This window comes from Prorops nasuta, unplaced genomic scaffold (assembly GCF_024137725.1).
Source record: "Prorops nasuta isolate Cenicafe-Biocafe unplaced genomic scaffold, Cenicafe_Pnas_1.2 PNAS00018, whole genome shotgun sequence".
In the NCBI taxonomy this organism is placed as follows: domain Eukaryota; kingdom Metazoa; phylum Arthropoda; class Insecta; order Hymenoptera; family Bethylidae; genus Prorops; species Prorops nasuta.
In genome coordinates this window covers 1,455,639-1,473,104 of record NW_027116815.1, presented here as the reverse complement: position 1 = coordinate 1,473,104, position 17,466 = coordinate 1,455,639, and the positions used below count along the sequence as shown (strand labels likewise).

General features: G+C 42.8%; 1 protein-coding gene across 2 annotated transcripts; it reads right to left on the bottom strand.

Moving 5' to 3' along the window:
- Positions 1-82: 82 nt before the first annotated feature.
- Positions 83-16,702, bottom strand: LOC136780084 (GTPase-activating Rap/Ran-GAP domain-like protein 3). 2 transcript variants are annotated; one of them, XM_066738174.1, is made up of 17 exons: positions 16,163-16,702; positions 8,733-8,802; positions 7,762-7,845; positions 7,459-7,540; positions 4,789-4,907; positions 4,234-4,298; positions 4,086-4,152; positions 3,881-3,983; positions 3,543-3,641; positions 3,097-3,309; positions 2,760-3,031; positions 2,382-2,667; positions 1,850-2,307; positions 1,432-1,765; positions 1,267-1,353; positions 927-1,202; positions 83-850 (listed from the first exon to the last, which is right to left on the bottom strand). In XM_066738174.1, the coding sequence occupies exons 1-17, from the start codon at positions 16,408-16,410 to the stop codon at positions 597-599; spliced, it is 3,117 nt and encodes a 1,038-aa protein (XP_066594271.1). In that variant the 5' UTR covers positions 16,411-16,702; the 3' UTR covers positions 83-596. The 2 variants fall into 2 exon arrangements, with proteins under 2 accessions (XP_066594271.1, XP_066594269.1); XM_066738172.1 differs by lacking the exon at positions 16,163-16,702 and adding an exon at positions 10,041-10,311.
- Between the last annotated feature and the right edge of the window lie 764 nt (positions 16,703-17,466).

Sequence of the window (17,466 nt, the reverse complement as noted above, 5' to 3'; positions counted from 1 at the left end):
ATTTTTGCAAACGTGTCTCTCCTGGTTCTTTCATTTATTCTGTTATTTAAAATAAATCCCCAAAAAACGTTTTTTCCTTCATTTCAACGATTATATATACGCTTTATTTGATTTATTAATATGTACATGTGGTGCTTTGAACGTCACCTAGCATTATTATATTTGATTCATTATATATTATATATATTTCTTTATAATATACTTCACAGCGCTTTAATAAAATTAACCCGCCGTAAACTACGCTCGGAAAATCCCTCCATATCCCATTAAAATCAATTAAAAAAAGTACTTTATTCAGTGTAGCTATTAACTATAAGAGTTACCTTTTCAAAGTTCTCTCTTTTTCTTTTTTATCGCAAACAAGCCATGCTTTAGTGGATTTCCTTTTGCAATTAACTTTGCACGATAAAATTGTGCGTTTATTAATTGTTTCTTACTCGAATATGACGTATAGGAGAGAAATATACGAGCAACACAGTCTTACTGCCAGTATCACTGAATAAATTCAATAAATATATATGTATATATATTGTGAAAGAAAGCAGGAACTTTCGCTCGCATATCGTGTCAGGTACGGTTTTAGTCCCTCGATATTCTCATTTCCTGCAAGCAGTAGGCACTAGGGTCGTATTGGCTGAATTTGGAGTCGGGCTGCTACTGCATGATCTACTTAGAGTCCTGTGGACATCCACTCCGAGAAACGATCGATCGACCACGGGTGGTGCTGACACTATTTCCGGCTCGGCAGGACTCGGGCATCTCCTCTGACTGCAATTCGTAGCTGAGCTTCTCGACAAAGTCTGCAGAGGAATTCTATATATTCTGATTGGCTTCCAGTCGCTTTGGCTATCTACACGAATCAGACAGACAGTTATTTTTTGTCGAAAACTATGGAAACATTAGAAAAAGGAAGAAAGGAAATTTACTCTGAAGACTGGATCGAGACGACGAAGTAGATTGGCTAGAGAGTGGTGGACTGTGGCAAGGTTCATCCTTTTCAGAAGGTTTGGCAAAATCTAATTTGATTCGCTCGCACTTTCCGGATAAAAATTCGGGTGCTGTGGTAGCGAAAAAGATGTCACGCTTTGAGGTGATCAAGCTGAGATTGGGCATGGCAATCGAGTGCACAAGATTGCCATTTATTATCAGTCGAATTTCCATCAAATCGTTCGTGAAGGCTATTACGTACGGGAAGGCACAGGCTGAAAATAATTATTTTCAAGTTAGCCTTTTCAACATGAAATTAAATTATTATCCTACTCTTACCAACGGCAATTGGCACTGAATTCCAGTTAAAATCAAATTCTGTGGTTGTAGCTGATTCCTCGGATAGCTTTTGGAAATGGCACGTATCTGAGGAAGAGAGATGTTAAAGAAGAAATAATAGTATATACAAACAAAAATAACTCAACGTTAAGAAAAGAGAATTACTATTGTAACATAGCAATAATTCTGGCTCTTCATCCTCGCGAAGATCCAATGCTGCGACTAGATGCGGCTTTGTGGAATCTAGATGAATGATTCTGGATGCACCGGAAGCGGAGATCAGCTCGAAATTGTATCTTGCACCGCAGCACAGAGTCCATTCATTCGAAGGATCTGCGCTCTCTATCATGGTCACTATCGAAGGAGTCTCGCTAGCGTTGAATTCCCTTAAGACCAGAAATCCATCGACAGTATCCGTGTCGGCTGCTGCACACCAGGTTGTCCAGGCTGCATTGTGTTTCCACTGTAGAACAGTCAGCCTCTTTCCCACTGCTACACACTGAAAATTCAAACTTTCATGAGCATTTCTCTTCCTACGAGGAACACTTGTTACTCTTCTGTACAATTACAATTAAACGAGTACCATTCGCAAATGCGATCCTCCAGCTCTGGTGATGCTGTACAAGTGGCAACCTTTCGTACGTTCTAATTTTCGTTCCTTTATGTGAGCTCGACTTCTAACAGCTGGTGCTCTGAGACGCAGTCGTGCCTGTGAACGAGCAGGTCTGAATTTTGAGTTACGTGCAAAAATATCTTGCTCGTCTTCGGCGCTGCGCTCATCCTCGTCCGCCTCATCTTCATTTTCGTCCAGCCCATTATCGTCGTTCTCTTGATCCCCCTCCACTTCCGCCTGAATATCATTCAGCATATCCATATGCCTAAGATTGCTATCACTTTCCAGTTCTCTCAGTCGAAAAACATACACGTTGCTCTCTTTGCCCTTGTCCCCAGCGCGAAACAATAGAATCCCATGCTGCTCCACCACGTCCAACTGTTTGATTTGTACGGATTCATCGAATATCAATCTGTGTGACAGACCCTCTGCAGAAAAATTGCTATATTAATTAAATTTCTTGTCACAGATCTAAAGAGTGACTGCGCAAGAGGTCGTGTACCTTCAACGATGAAGGTGCCATTTTCTGTGGCAAGAAGGAGTTTATTCTCGAGCCAAACGTCCCCACAAACAACCTCTTGTGGGAAGTCTGGATAGATGCATCTTGGCTCCCAGGGTCTGGGCTTGAGAGGACCAACAGTGGCCAGGGACGTTGGGGCCAATCCTCGCACAATGGCTTCCAATTTGAGTGCCTGACCTACACGAACCATTTCCACTGCTCGAGTCTCCTCCCTTCTGCGTCCTGGAGCCTCCACGACGTCGGATAAAGCTCGTCGATTGAGCATGCTCTTGAGGGAGTAAAAGCAAAAATTGTAAAGATCATTGTTCCTTCTGTTCTATGATACATCGTGCGACAAAAAAATGGATATAAAATATTTACATTGCTCTTTCCCTCTTGCGCATGGTCTTGGTACATGTCCCTTAAGAGGGCATCCAACGTTCTCTCTCTTTTCCTCGAAAAAGTAGGAGTATCGAACGTAGCCTTCTCGCCATTTATTAGTTTTACCAGCAAGAATTCACGCAAGTTGTAAGGATCCTCGAAGACCGGAGGGCAGGGGAGGCTTGGCCCAAAAAGAGGAACGTTCTCGTCGCAATAAATGGCAACTCGCCAAGCTTTACTGTTTTCCTCGTACGTCACGAGGGCAAATACGTCTGAAACAAAGATTTGCGTGTAAGAAAGGAGAAGCAACTATGATTTCAAAGATTCAATGACTCACGAGTGAACTGGCTCTTGATGCTGTTTGGATTGAAGGTCTCCAGCACGCTTGGGTCATCAGCATAGATAATATTCACTATGTCGTTACCGATGTGCCTCTTCCTCTCCAACTGTTGAGGATTGTCCTTCGAGTATGGGAGCATCGTGCTCACATGGTACATGACCTCGTGACCTGCGTACACCGTGTAATAGCTATCCTTGCCAGTCATATCACCTGAAACGACATGAATCTTGAAGACCCTCTTCTTCCTACGACACTTTCTAGTTGACTATATCGTCCTGCAGTTTTTTGAAAATGTGCAGAGAGGTCCCAGTCACCGAGAAGAGAGATTTGGCATGAAATCCGAGCAAATCGTGACTCGGGGCCACAGTCTGCTCTGGTTTAATACTCGATTAAAATGAAATATATACAGAGTACTGGGACTACTTTGCATATCATTGGCATACCTTTTACGTCCAAACCACCTCGGTACTTATCCCAGCCCTTCAGTCGTATTCTCTCACCGAGGATCTCCAGGAACCTCTCGAATCCAGAGCTTCCCTTTTCTGCGAGCAATCAAATCAGACACCACAGTCATTTCTCCATCACTGTGAACTCTCTCTCTCTCTCTCTCTCTCTCTCTCTCTCTCTCTCTCTCTCTCTCTCTCTCTCTCTCTCTCTCTCTCTCTCTCTCTCTCTCTCTCTCTCTCTCTCTCTCTCAGCTCGAAAACTTTATTAAAAGCAACGATGCTTTTTGTGTTTCAGTGGCAGCAGCTGAGGATTGTTCTTAACGAGCTATACCTACCATTGGAGAGCATCTCGTCGTCGGTAATTTGGCCCTCTCTAGCGTATATCACTCCAAATTTAAAGTTCACGGAGCCCTCCTGCTCCTCCAACAACAACAGATCCTGAAAACAGTTGAAGAGGAGATTTGAGTGTTTCATCGCAAACTCAACTTTCCCAACTCGATTGTCTCGCAACTTTTTTCCTATTTTCAACTACCCTCTTACCTTCTGTATTTCCGGTGAAAAGACCTCGCGAGGTGCCTTGTCGAGTTTCTCCAATCCAAAGAAGTTGCTGAAATTTCAATCAGGAATTACCATTGCTTCGACCCTTCGATTCTCCTAGACACGTTCTCCAGCTAATGATTATACTTGCCTCAGGATCTGCCTTATAGTCAACGTCTTATTGGCTGAATAAGGCAAGGATATCTTCTGTGCACCCTGTAAAAATCACAATGTTATATAATTATCAATATATATATATATAAAACCACAAAAAATTTAATAGTAAAATATACAGAGCTCTTAAAATCAGGTTAATGGAGGAACGTAATTTCAGAAGAGGATAAAAAAATTCAAGTGGATGGCGATGAATCGTATTTGATTATGGGTGAGATATATATATATTCGTGAGAAGTACTCGTAGCGGATCGAAAAGGGATGGAGAGTCGGCATATAGATAGTGTCGCTCCAGTAGGAAGAATACAAATGTGGAATATCGAGGTCAGTGGGTTCAGACTACGATAGTGGGTTTCTTGTTGGAAGATGGAAGTTGTGGTCAAGTTTGGCCCAGCAGAGGTCCAATTTTATAACATTTAAGAGTACTATGTGTATGTGTATGTGTATATATATATATATATATATATATATATATTTAAGGTTGGTCCAGAGATTACAGTTTTTCCTGATAAATGTGAAAATATCGACTGACCGTTCGTCGCCAAAGGATGACCCTGTAGTGAGGTACACATTGATCGCCAATGTCGCTTGTTACCACCGATAGGAAGAGAGGATTTCTCTCTTGATCGGACGCCACGTAATTTTGGTGCACTGTGAACAACAATAGAACGCGTATCACCAATTTACCAACGATCCCCTAATTTAATCCTCTCCATTCTCTCACTCGCTGTACACACATATACCGGGTGATCCGTTAAATATGACCAGATGTTTAAATTTGGATAGCACGAATAATTGCGAGAAACAAATTCCTATTTTTAAATCCAGTTGTTACTGCAGAAGTTATTGGTGATTAAAAATTGCTAATTTCCAGGCTTTTGATTAGTTCGAGGAATTTTCTGGCGAAGATTGGCCAATTATAGAAGGGAGGTAGATTGCTCTGGTAATAATAGGTGTCAAATTAACAAATTTTAAATCATCGATAACTTTTGTAATAAGGACTTGATTTAAAAATGGTAAAGGAACTTTTTTCTTATAATTATTCATACTATTCAAATTTTTAGAGTTTGTAATTTTTATATTGGCACCCTGTATATAGGGTGTACATAGTTCATTTCACTCCAGAGTGTAAAGCGAAACTAAAAAACATTTTTAAATAATAATAGAATAATTTTGAAAATGGCCTTAAGTATAAATTCCAAGCTCTGGGAGGAATTTAAATAAACACCCTGTATACTTGTACAGGTTGTTTCGGCCAAATGTGCCAAACTCTAGGAGTTTATTGTACGTTAAAAATAAGGGAGAGAATGCTAATGAACTATTATCTGATTTTTATTATTTCTCTAAATATATGGCATTATTTCATAACTCCTTTCATTAACGTTTCTCAACAATTTTCGGTTAATAATTAATTCGAAAGAATAAAGTTAAATTGTGCTTATATCTTGATACGTGAGAGAAAAGGAGATAAAAATTATTCTTATAATAAATTTTCAAAAATGCCACTTTCAAAAATTTGCTGTTTTGATTAAGAAGAATTATGAGGATATTTTAAAAAATTTATTATATTAATAGTATCAATAAATTTTTCTCGTCATATATTAAAAACAATTAATTTAACTTGTATTAAAAAAATATAGGAGACTTGTTGATTAAAGATTTATCATTCATATTAAATTATTTTATAAATAATTTGAGACTGCAAAATAAGTAATTTAAGGAGGTCTTTCTTACAAAGGTTGCTTAACCCAAAAGGTCAAACAATCGGTGAGATTGGGTTCACGTTAAGTTATTTGAGGGTCATACACAGGTCACCTTGCACTTCTTAAATGGAACACCCATAATTTTATAGCTAATCCCATAAGCTTTCCAAAACAATATATTAAGGCATTTACGATATACTTGAAGTGAGTGGGAATTTCGCTAGTGTGCAAAACTGCTTCCCACACAAAAACATGTGTGCTCACTTATACATATAATTTCAAATCTAAATATTTCTTAATACACACCTGGATCAAATGGTATGTTGATACATTGTTTTGAAAGCTCTCGAGGTAACTTGCAAGAATGTGCAAAAATATACAGAGTGTTTCATTTGAAAAGTTCCAGGAGATCTTCGAACGACTTTGCAAGGTCAAACCAATTGAAAGTAACTCATGCCTTTTTTTGAAATAATCGACTTTGTGAAAAATTACCTTTTATTAAATAACTATTTCTCTGAATAATAAAATCAGTCTAAAATTAAAAGAATCACTCTGTATAATATGTATACAGGGTGTTTCATTTCAAGCTTCGCCTTGGAATATCTTAAAATTCAATCACTGTAAAAATAAATTTTAACAAAAATTGTTTTATTTCGAGAGGTCTGTAAGGTGGTATTATTGCTTTGACCTTGAAAAGAACACTAAAGAAGATACAAAGTTCATCCTGAATTTTACAAATTGCACCCCCATTTTTTTACTACATTTTCTTATAATTCATCTTGAGAGCATAAAAAAATCCTATTTTAATTTTTTAATTTACCTAGGCATTTACGAGATATTTCCATTGGAAATTGCTTTGACCTAGGAAGGAACAATAAAGAAGATACAAAGGCCATCCTTAATTTTTCAAATTGCACCCCCAATTATTTATTACATTTTCTTATAATTTATCTTGAGAGCATAAAAAAATCCTATTTTAATTTTTTTAATTCACCCAGACATTTACGAGATATTTCCATTGGAAATTGCTTACAAGAGTGGGTTCGGTTGAAAGAGTGTGCGTGACCGTTACACAAAATTCGCTCACCTACGTACACACTCTCAAATCCAATGTCTCGTAAACGATCGGACGAAAGAAAAAAATGAAGGAAAGTTTTTTTAAAGCCCTCGGAGCGAGCTGCGAGAAAATGCGATAAAGAGTGGGATGTTTCGTTTAAAAAACTCAAGACGACCTTCACATGACCTTCAAATGAAGTTCCAAGGTCAAACCAATGATACCATCCTACGCCTCCCTCGAAGCGAAACGACTCTCGTCCGAAACGCTTCCTTATGGAAGGACTATTTTGCGAGATATTCCAAAGCGGAAGTTAAAATGGGATACCCTGTATATGCATGCACCTACTGGTGCTGATGGGCGCTGACGTACCAATAATTAGAATTCGCTTCACTCATTTCAATCTCTTGTTCAGAGGCCTTTGATAATATCAGAAACTACTTACGCTTCCCGAGAAAGTATTTGAAGTACCATCTAGTCTGATATTCAGGATTCTCCAATATCGGTGTACTTGGCGAACCGAACATCTGCGTTGGGGCAAACAAAAACACGCATCATCGATCGAGCCATTGAGTGTCAACAGTTGACATTTTGTAGGAAAGTTTATTTTTAAAAATGTAATATTCTTATGGGATTATCGTGCATTCAAGAAAATGTAGAGTCTATTTTTGGATGTTTCAGGGAACTCGCAAGCTTAAAGCTGGTATTCTCGAGGAAAATCGTCGATAATTATACGAGAGCCTCTTACCTCCTCCTTTTCACCGGGAGAGTCTCCGTTCTCGAGACGAAATCTTCTGCCATTGTCGGTGCCGTCTTGGTCGATTTGCGGTAACTGCAACAGCGAAATTCACAGAGATCCACGAGTGGTTTAAGGATCGTGAATAAGCGAGCACACCACTGACTGAGAAACGATGAGAGACGACTAAACTAGCCGTGTTCCAGTTTCAAGAAACCCAGCCGGACGTACGAATGGTTTTCCGGCGACGGCGGCGGTAATCTAGCCAAAGCGAAGCCATGACACGAGCTTCTGCCTCCCACTCTTAAAAGGTTAGGTCAAAGAGAGTTTCCTCGACGGGAAGGCTGGCCAGAGCTCGATTGCTTCTCCTTAGGGACTTACAGGGAATTCGATGTAAACACATAAAGTTTAAAAAAAATATCGAGTTGTACGAATGGCTTTTCGGCGACGGCGGCGGTAATCTAGCCAAAGCGAAGCCACGACACGAGCTTCTGCCTTCCACTCTTAAAAGGTTAGGTCAAAGAGAGTTTCCTCGACGGGGAGGCTGACCAGAGCTCGATTGCTTCTCCTTACGGATTTACAGGGAATTCCGTGTAAACACGTAAACTTTGAAAAAATACCGAGTGTAAAATTCGTTACGCCTCACGGATGATTTGCATACACTGTAAAACGTTCAAGTGGGTGACGAGTAAAGGTCACGCGTGAGAAGCAAACAATAGTACCAACGCGCAGGCATACTGACCTACACGCGCCTTCGAGAACGCACACATGCACGAGGAGCAATTAACGAGGAGAGCCTTGTGTTTGTATTTACGCGTGTGGTAGGCTAAAAGGCGAATTAGCATCGTCGATCTTTCAATTGGCAGATCGCAGAGGCCCCAGTGGCATTCTTGAATTGGAACAAGGCAATGGCGTCAGAGAGTGAGAGAGAAAAGAGAGAAAGAGAAAGAGAAGAGGCAAACTCTTTGCCAATTTTCTTTTACCATCTCGACGCTTCCATAACAACGCCGTGATAAAACTCCTCGCCTGGATGACACGGTGTCCGTGGTCGCTCTGTAAAATAAAGAAGAGAAACAGTTTCTTAGAGAGCATTCGATGGTCACGTGATCCTCCACGACATTCTTATATATTGCTATCCACGCAAATAGAGCAATTAGGCAACGTCGCTTTCGACCTCACACGTGCAGCGCCTCGAATGCCTTATTGTTATTTTGGCTAGGTGTTTGAGTTTTCCTTTCACTCGATTCTCATCGAGACAAATTGCTAACTCTATAATTATATTCGGATATAACGCGAAAGTTCCCGAGTCACGCGAGCCGTGCCGTGTGTAAACAATGCTTTGTCCGACGCATATTGTTCGAACGCAGCTGGAAGTTCGGTGGCGAGACGTTGAAAATAGATAGGTTAGAACGCATTTATCGATTTTGCAATGCGATTAGAATTTACGAGACGCGCTATTGTTGTTTGTTACTGTTAATAACCGTAGCACGTTGGTAAGGTTAATTGCGTGACCGAGAAAAGACTGATAAAGTATAATGGGGAGGGAATGGAAATATCGAGGCTAGCACGCGAGATGAAATTAAGCGGGTAACGAGGAGGGGGAGAAGAATGGACAACGAATCTTGGAAATTAACGCGCCTCGCGACATAAATTCGCTTTTAATGTCTTTCTACCCTGGCATGTTTACCGAATAAGGGCATGGCTTGTTGTTGCTACTGCCATCTACGACCCGAAAGCTGTACATTCGATGAGACGAGAAACGAGATGGGATTGGATAGTTGACGCTTTTACTGGCGAAAGGGATGAATTCCTTAATGATCGCGTGCGAAATTTACGACGAGGATTGCGCGAAACGTGCCTTGACGAAAATAGCTAGCTTTCGTCAAACACTCCCACCAAACACCGCTTTACTACCCCCCCCCCCCCCTACTCCAGCCCTTTTGTTATTTTTCACGTTTTCACAGGCTGAATATCTAGGTTAATGAGGGCAGAGAGGAACGTCGCGAGGTCGCGTTTCGACGTAAAGAAATTGGGGAAAGAAGAAGTAAGTTTAATGCCTCCTCGATATAAGTATGTATAATGGAAAGAGAGAGAGAGCAAAGCTTTCCTTCGTAGACGCCTCTTTGATATCCCTCGGGAATCTCTCGACTCAAATTGGAAACCGTGAAAAGCGAGCCGTTACTAATTTCACGCTTCATCCTACTTTACCTTCAAAAGAGTACCCTCTGGTTCTGCGTTTGCTTATATCCAGATAAAACTCTTACAACGAAACAAATAATGGTTTAACCTACACATGGTGACTGGCTCGTCTCCTGAGATTCCTCAGCTGCGATGGTGCCAAAACCGGCATACAGACGGACCTTGAACGGTCTCTGCGCGCGATTTCCGGTACAGAGAGCAAACCACTGTCATCTTCACCGTCACTGACCACTTGAGAACTGCACGAGCCGCGTTTCTGTTTTTCCGCACCAGAATTTCCGTTGTGACCAGTTGACGAAGTACTCGCCGAGGATATTCCTCTTAATCTCGCCACTAGCTTCATGTCGAGGCACAGCATTTTATCACTCTCCTCGATAATTGAATTAATTGCTCCTCATCGCTTTCTTAATTCATTCTTGTGCCTGTCGAATACGTGTCTGTAGTACACATTGTAGCGTGGAAAATCGTTTTTCACGTTGAAACTGTCACGGCTCTTCCTCCTCTCTACTTCAAAATATTTCTCCTCGCTATATACTCTGTTACCGAGTAGTGTGATCGCCGAGCGCCCCCACCCCCCTCTCACTCTCCTTAATTACTACAATGACCGGTAGAGTTCGGTCGAAGACTGAGAAAACAATGCGTGCTCGCTACGAAGTTCAAGGCGAAAAAAAACTGAAGTTTCTTTTCCTTCTTCTTTTGTAGGTTCAGAAGCGTGTTCCCATTGGCCTACAACCGTGGACGTTAAGTAACGCGCTAACTTTTGAAGCTTCGATTACGTTACGGGGGGATAAGGAAAACGAACGTACATACGTAAGGCTCTCCATCATTGGCCCTCTGGTAGCGATTTGGGGGAAGCGCCATCTTTGTTATAGAACGTGACGTCACGGAAAGAAAAAGATGCGGTAAGAAGCACGATCGTTTCGTCTCGGGACGTGGTAAACCGAACTAAGTTTAAACTTTAACCTATCAATTACTTAAGACGAATAAGCTTAAATTCCGATTATAAGATTCCGTCGAAGTTCAAAAACTCTACGGAATGCGCGAGTGGCCCAAACATCACGTAACCATCAACCAATAGCAGCGTTTATATTACTACCGAGAGGACCCAACTTATATCGGAACACATAACCTCGAAATAAACGTACTGTGCAAAACCTAATGTCACCAGATACCCTAATCGTAAGTGTCACAAAATCCTTCAGCAGCATTTTTGAGTGATTTAGTTCTTAAATTCTCAACTGTTCAAATAACCTTTACCGTCTCTTTTCGCAGAGTCATTTCGATCTTCTCCTACTAATTACATAGCAGAACGAATTGTCGAGACGAGGTAAATTACTGAAGTGTAGCGTATAATTCGTCAAAGCGCACACGTACAATAAATTAGCGGTGGCTCGAAATTAATTCTATTAATTATGTTTCTCCTTTATTATCATAACGATGTTTTTCTGTGAGAAAATTATCTTTCCGGGTGCTTCTTGTTTCTTTCAGTTCTCTGCCGGTTCATGTCAGAGTTTTCCCGCTTTTTACCTCAGCAGTAATACCAATAGAACCGATTCTCATTTCAATAAAGCCGGATTAGAAATTTTACCCCACGTATGGTTCTGCTCTTTGTTGCGCCAATGGCATTCTCGCTCTATTTACATCGAATCGTATTTCAACATGAAATAACAATGATTCTATCTGCTCCTTCAATCCGCATCCCTTTCCGCTTTAAATTCAAATTTGTCTTGGTGACAGAACCATGTACTTCCGAGCTAGATATGAGAAACGTTCGATAAACGTTGATTCGTCCTTACGTTCACTATGCTTACAGGTCACTGCATCAACGACACGATTAATCGGCGCGAAGATCCATAGTACGCTCGAGGATCCCTGAGCGATCACCCACCGAGAGAAGAGTACTATGGAAAAGAAGAGGCGGTTATTTACCACTTCCCAGGATCTTCGAGTCCATGACCCTTGGCAAGGATAACGGTGTAACGCGAGGATTAAAATACACAGCAGGATCTAACAGTGCTAGTTTCTCTGGTCTTCGTTGTCAGGGTAAAAATAAAACTTCGTGTACACAAAACCAGAGAGAGAGAGAGAGAGAGAGAGAGAGAGAGAGAGAGAGAGAGAGAGAGAGAGAGAGAGAGAGAGAGAGAGAGTTGTAAAAATTGACGAAGCGACCAAACTTGACTCGACAAAGTCGGTCGAGTCACTGATAACCTTATCAGATACGGTTTATGTTATTGGGAAGCACTTTAGATTAGAGTAGAGGCTAGCCGGAACACGTGTTTACCAATAGTGACAGTTCCAGCTGACAATTTGCACCACATGAAACTGATCCGTCTGCCTGGTCGTATATCTGATACATATATACGACTAAATTCAAACTCTCTCGCTCTGTCGTCGCACGTCTCTTCGATGTTTGTTCCCATGTGCTTTTCCGAACGCACAATACAGAATAGCGAGTGAGGGGGGAGATGGAAAACGAAATGGAGAAAGATAGAGAGAGAGAGTGAGAGAGTGGTGGGGAGGGGATAGTTTCAGAAATGAACTCGTTACGATCGATCGAAGCCCTTCCTATCAATTATCGTTCACTTCGTCACTAGCCTAGCTTCTTCACGAGCCACTCGATTAATTAAGAATCACTCGGCGAACTTAACCTTACTTTTTTCTCTCGATGCTTTATTTTTATCATTGACGAATACTTATAGTCAAGTTTCATCGCTCGTTCAGTCAAAATCGAGTAACGAAGTTTCAGCATGAAAATCGTGCAGTCACGTGAGAGAAATCGTAAAGGTGGATAGAAAAGGGGAATGGAAGAGGGGAAGCTGCGGGCTGCTCGGGTCCGCAACCCCGACTGAGGAGAGGAGAGCCACACCGTCGACGCAGCTTCCTCCCCACTCCCCCCCCCCCCCCTTCCACTGCGTTCTCTCACCGATTCTCGCACACGCGAAACAGGCGTAGCGGGAGAGAAAGGAATGGAGCCAAAGCCAACGGAGGAGGAGAGAAGCTCGCTTGCGGGGACTCGACTCGGCGTCCCCACCGACTGGCGTCGTCATGTCGAGGAGAGAGCATCGTCTCTCCTCTAGCTCCACCTCTTTCTTCCGCTTCTTCTTCTTCCTCCTCATACTCTTCCGTTCCATCTCTTCCTTCCTCATCTTTTGACTGTCTTTCAGTCCCCCCCCTCCCCCTCCACACCCCCTCTTCTGTCGATTCTCATCCGATTGGAAGAGAATGCCAAATCGCGTTATAACATGCATGCGTTCAGCTGCCCCACTGTTCACACGAGTTTTTCTCCCTTTCCCTCTCTGCTTTTTCCATATCCTCCTGATCTTTCGTATCGACTCCAGGATATTCCATTCCATGCCAAACCCTGCTTCCCTAACCTCGCCTCCCACTCGGTGTACAATGTGTGCACCATGCCCCCCCCCCCCCTTCTCTCCTTCTCCACGCTGTGCTCATCGCCTTCCTCTCCACTTCTGCTGCCACCACTACTGCCTGCTACTACTACTCTGGTACGCTGACCCTATTTCCCCAAACGATCAGATCCGCCCCTGCAAACTTCCAACCTACCCTCATCCCCCACCCCCTACCACGCTTCCTCCTAATCAACATATTTTCAATGTAACTTCTTTGCTCAACACTTTTTGCCCAGCTTCCATAAACTCTAGAAATTCTTCTCCACTTTTACCAGAAATTTCTGTGTTGATCCATAACATTTCGACCTACCGGCCTGAAAAAGTGTGTTTACTCGCGAGATTCTATGCGGACGCAAGTTGAATGATTATTTTCGTCAAAGTGAAATATTCGAGAGAGCGAGGGAGGTTATTTTGTTCGATGGAGCGATATATTGTTATAAATTTACAATATTGCTTTGTGGGGATTTTAGAGCAGTAATTTACCTTCCTTTTTGCCCTATTCGATTTACCAATGCTACTTTTGTGACATGGGATCGTCAAAGCTTTGGAAGCTCTGGTTTGTAGTACGGAGTGACTGTAGAGAAAGAGAGAGAGAGAGAGAGAGGAAGGGGGGTGAGAGTGGGGTGGGCTAAAAGGGAGAAAAGCAGAGAGAATTTGATTTCTTGAACGGAAAGGGAAGAGAAAAGGCAATCGCAGTGCTCGTTCCGCTTTATGAAGCCGATATGGGTGGATAATACCAGTTCTGATAGATGGAAATAAAGACCGACTGTAAAGAATAAACGAGATCTAAAATATTCGTTAAAATTTACCTCACCGTTCGTTGCGTAAATTTTAAACTGTAAGCGAAAACACGGTTTCAGCTCAATATTATTGTACAGCTTTTACTACAATCAATGTTATTCATCTCTAAAAAAGCTGAAAATAGACGAATCGCGAAACTCAGCGGTCTCTAATTGGTATCAAATTTCAAGCGAATGGTCCGTAATCGAAATTTTTATCTGGCAATCGTTCCCTTGGGACGAGAAGCAGTCTATGTAATTCGCATGCAGAAAAATAGACGTATTTCAAATTCCGTTCACGCGTCGCCAAAATTCTTGTCACGTTCGCGTTGAAATCTTCAATATTGAATAGAGATGATAAGCTGGATGGCTGTTCGAATGCAGGGGAGATTCGACGAGATAAAATTGTTAAACGCCGGTAAACTGATTTCGAAGTGTGTGTATATAATAAATTTATCGTCGAATCACGGGAGGGCGTAACTTTTAGGTGGGTCGCGAGCGCTTGGCCTCCGACGGTAACCACTTACCGGTGGTTCCTGCATTACCGACCGTCGGTAACTCTTTCGCAGAAGCGCCCTACTTTACCAGCATTTTTTCTTTTTCTTTTCTTCTCTCCTGCCGCATCGATTATTACATCGAGAGGATAAAAAAAGAAAGAGACCCTGATAAATTCTATTATTTATTCCTTCAACCATTTTCATAAGAAAAGCATAAAGGTACCTTAAGTTGTTCAGGGGAAGAGAGAAAAAAATGAATATAGAATCATAAAGGCGGAAGTAGGCGATAAAATTGAGCCACAGGTATCTTCGTACGGCGGAATAGCCTCGTATCTTATAAAGTAGACTGTGAAAAGAAAAATTGCAGCATGGATCGCGTTTCAGACTCGAGTATACGGATCGTTCTTTCTCTTGTAAAGAGAATATAACCCAGAAATATAGTTTTCTTACCACGAGTGTCTCGTTTTAGAAAAAATAATTTATCGTGCAAATATTACAAGCTATTGTAAAAAATTTATTTTTTTCTATTTCCACTTTTTTTCCCGTGTGTCGTTCGCCAACCTCGTTGTCAGTTTTCCACCGACCCTCATCTCTCTCTCTCTCTCTCTCTCTCTTTCTCCCTCTCTCGATTACTCTCCCTCTTATTCTCTCTTTATCAGGCCTCGCTCTGACTTCCACTCGGTCGAGCGTGATCGAGAGATCGATCGTTGTCACAAAAGAGCAAGCCGCCTCGTGGCGATAGTAAAAGGGTTAATTATAAAGAGCCCCAAACCCGATATCGACGAGCCAGTTGCTTCTCTTTTCCCCCTTTGTCCAGTATCTATCTTTGCTCCCTTCGACTCGCTAGTCGCTGCAACGCGCCCGTTGACTCGCGAATTAATCGCAAAACACAGATGCATCTCCCCACAGACACCACCGACCCTCCGCAACTCTGCTGGTTTTTTTCTTGCATTTCCTCGCCATTTTTCCATGAATTATCGTTTGTCGCCTAAAAGCCATAAAGCCAACTCACTTTCTGCTCGAGTGTACGCGAAAGAAAATTATTTCTTCTGCCACTTTTTGTTGCTTTTCAATCGAGACGATCCAACAGAGGAAAAAGTACGTCGTTCTATTCAAGGTTTAACAATGGCGCTGGGTGAAGGACGGTTTCAACGAGCGATCAAGTCGAAATCGAATCCCTCTCGTGGATAATGCGACGGGAAGTGGGATAGGGGAGAAAAAACAGAGGAATAATCGTCGGCTTTTGGCGCCATCGCGGAGAAACATACGCGAACGATCAGTTTTCATGGGCCATCAGCAAAGAGCACGTGTTTGCACGCGTGAGGCGACTGCAGCGATGCGAGAATACGCGGGTGTACGTCCCAGTGACCCGTGTGTGCCCGCTGAGCGTACACATAGTGCCAGAAACGTTCCTGGAACGTTCCAGGAACGTTCCCGACAGGCGTTTGCCATGTGGCTAACCTCCGATCGCGCCGAACAAGCAAACTCACCGACGCGGAAGAGTTTACGGGATCGAAAAATGGATACTTACCGTAGAGTCCATGGCAAGACCTTGCTACCCTCGCAGCTGACGCTCCGCAACTCGTACTTGGAACGATGCCTGAGAGGCGAGCCAGGAGTATTTCCGGTGTACACCAAATTCCGGACACTTTTCGTTGTTGGTCCGGAGAGCGCGTGCCGTCGGGCAGAGCTGCTCTCCCTGGCGGATTGATTGTTTGTCCTCTTCAGCGAGCTCATCCTAACCTCAACTTTCACTGTTCGATCGAAACCGCGTTCCATCCGGGTACGCCCGCATTTTTTTTACTCAAACGTTAACCTCCGAAAGCACACGGCGGCCACCTCGCCGACTCACTTCCGGTTTGCCACTGACGAGGATCCTCGATGCGCGTGTACGTGGAGGAGCTTGGGACAAGGATGCTGACCGTTGGGCGACGACGAACGAGCAGGTGTGCGAGTCAAGCCAGTTTGTCGCATCCCCGTGCGAGGTGAGACCATAAGTGACTTCTGCGCCACCTTTCAGGCCCCCACCATAATCCAGTGTCGTTCGACACCGTATACCACCGCTAGCCCCCTCCCCACCACATCCCTTCTTTTTCTCTCATTCGTCCCTCCACTCTGTTTCGCCACTTTTCCGCGAACCCCCCAGCGCTCCCGGTTTGTTTACTTTTGCTCTTTGTTCGGGTCTCGCGAGAGCTTTACCAAAAACTCCTCCCCTCCCTCCGCATTCCTCGCTCATCGATGCCTGCCACGCCAGTTGTGTTTGACTTGTTCAACGGTAATCATAGCTCCTTACTTTCTTCGGAAGCTCGCTTTATCCTCTCGATATTCCCATTTATCTCGCGGTGTGCGCGCTGATATTTATTTCCGTATTCCCGACGCTCTCTTCTATCGCGCATTTATCATCTCTAATCGTCGAACACATGTGGCTCAAGGATACCATACAACCACCCATTACCCAATCATTAACACGACACAGATTCCTTCTTGGATGATTTACGCGGGAGATGAAAAGGAAAATGGGGAGGAGAGACCATTTATATTTGGCGCTAACTTAATCATCATCGTTTGGTCAAATTTTCTAGGAATACCAGTGGTACGCGCACGCCGAAAATAAAGCGAAGAAAATCGTTCCGTTAAAGCTCGCCGTTTGATATGATTGATATTCCACGGCAGATCGTGATGAATTATCGCAGGAAGAATTACCAAACGATATCATCCAGCCGTAGTGGGAGGTCTTCGGGGGATGATCCGACAAGAATATTAAAGATGAACGTGAAATGTTTGGAAGTGATTTATGAGGCTATCGACGTTTGGCATAATTGTGGCTTTATCGTT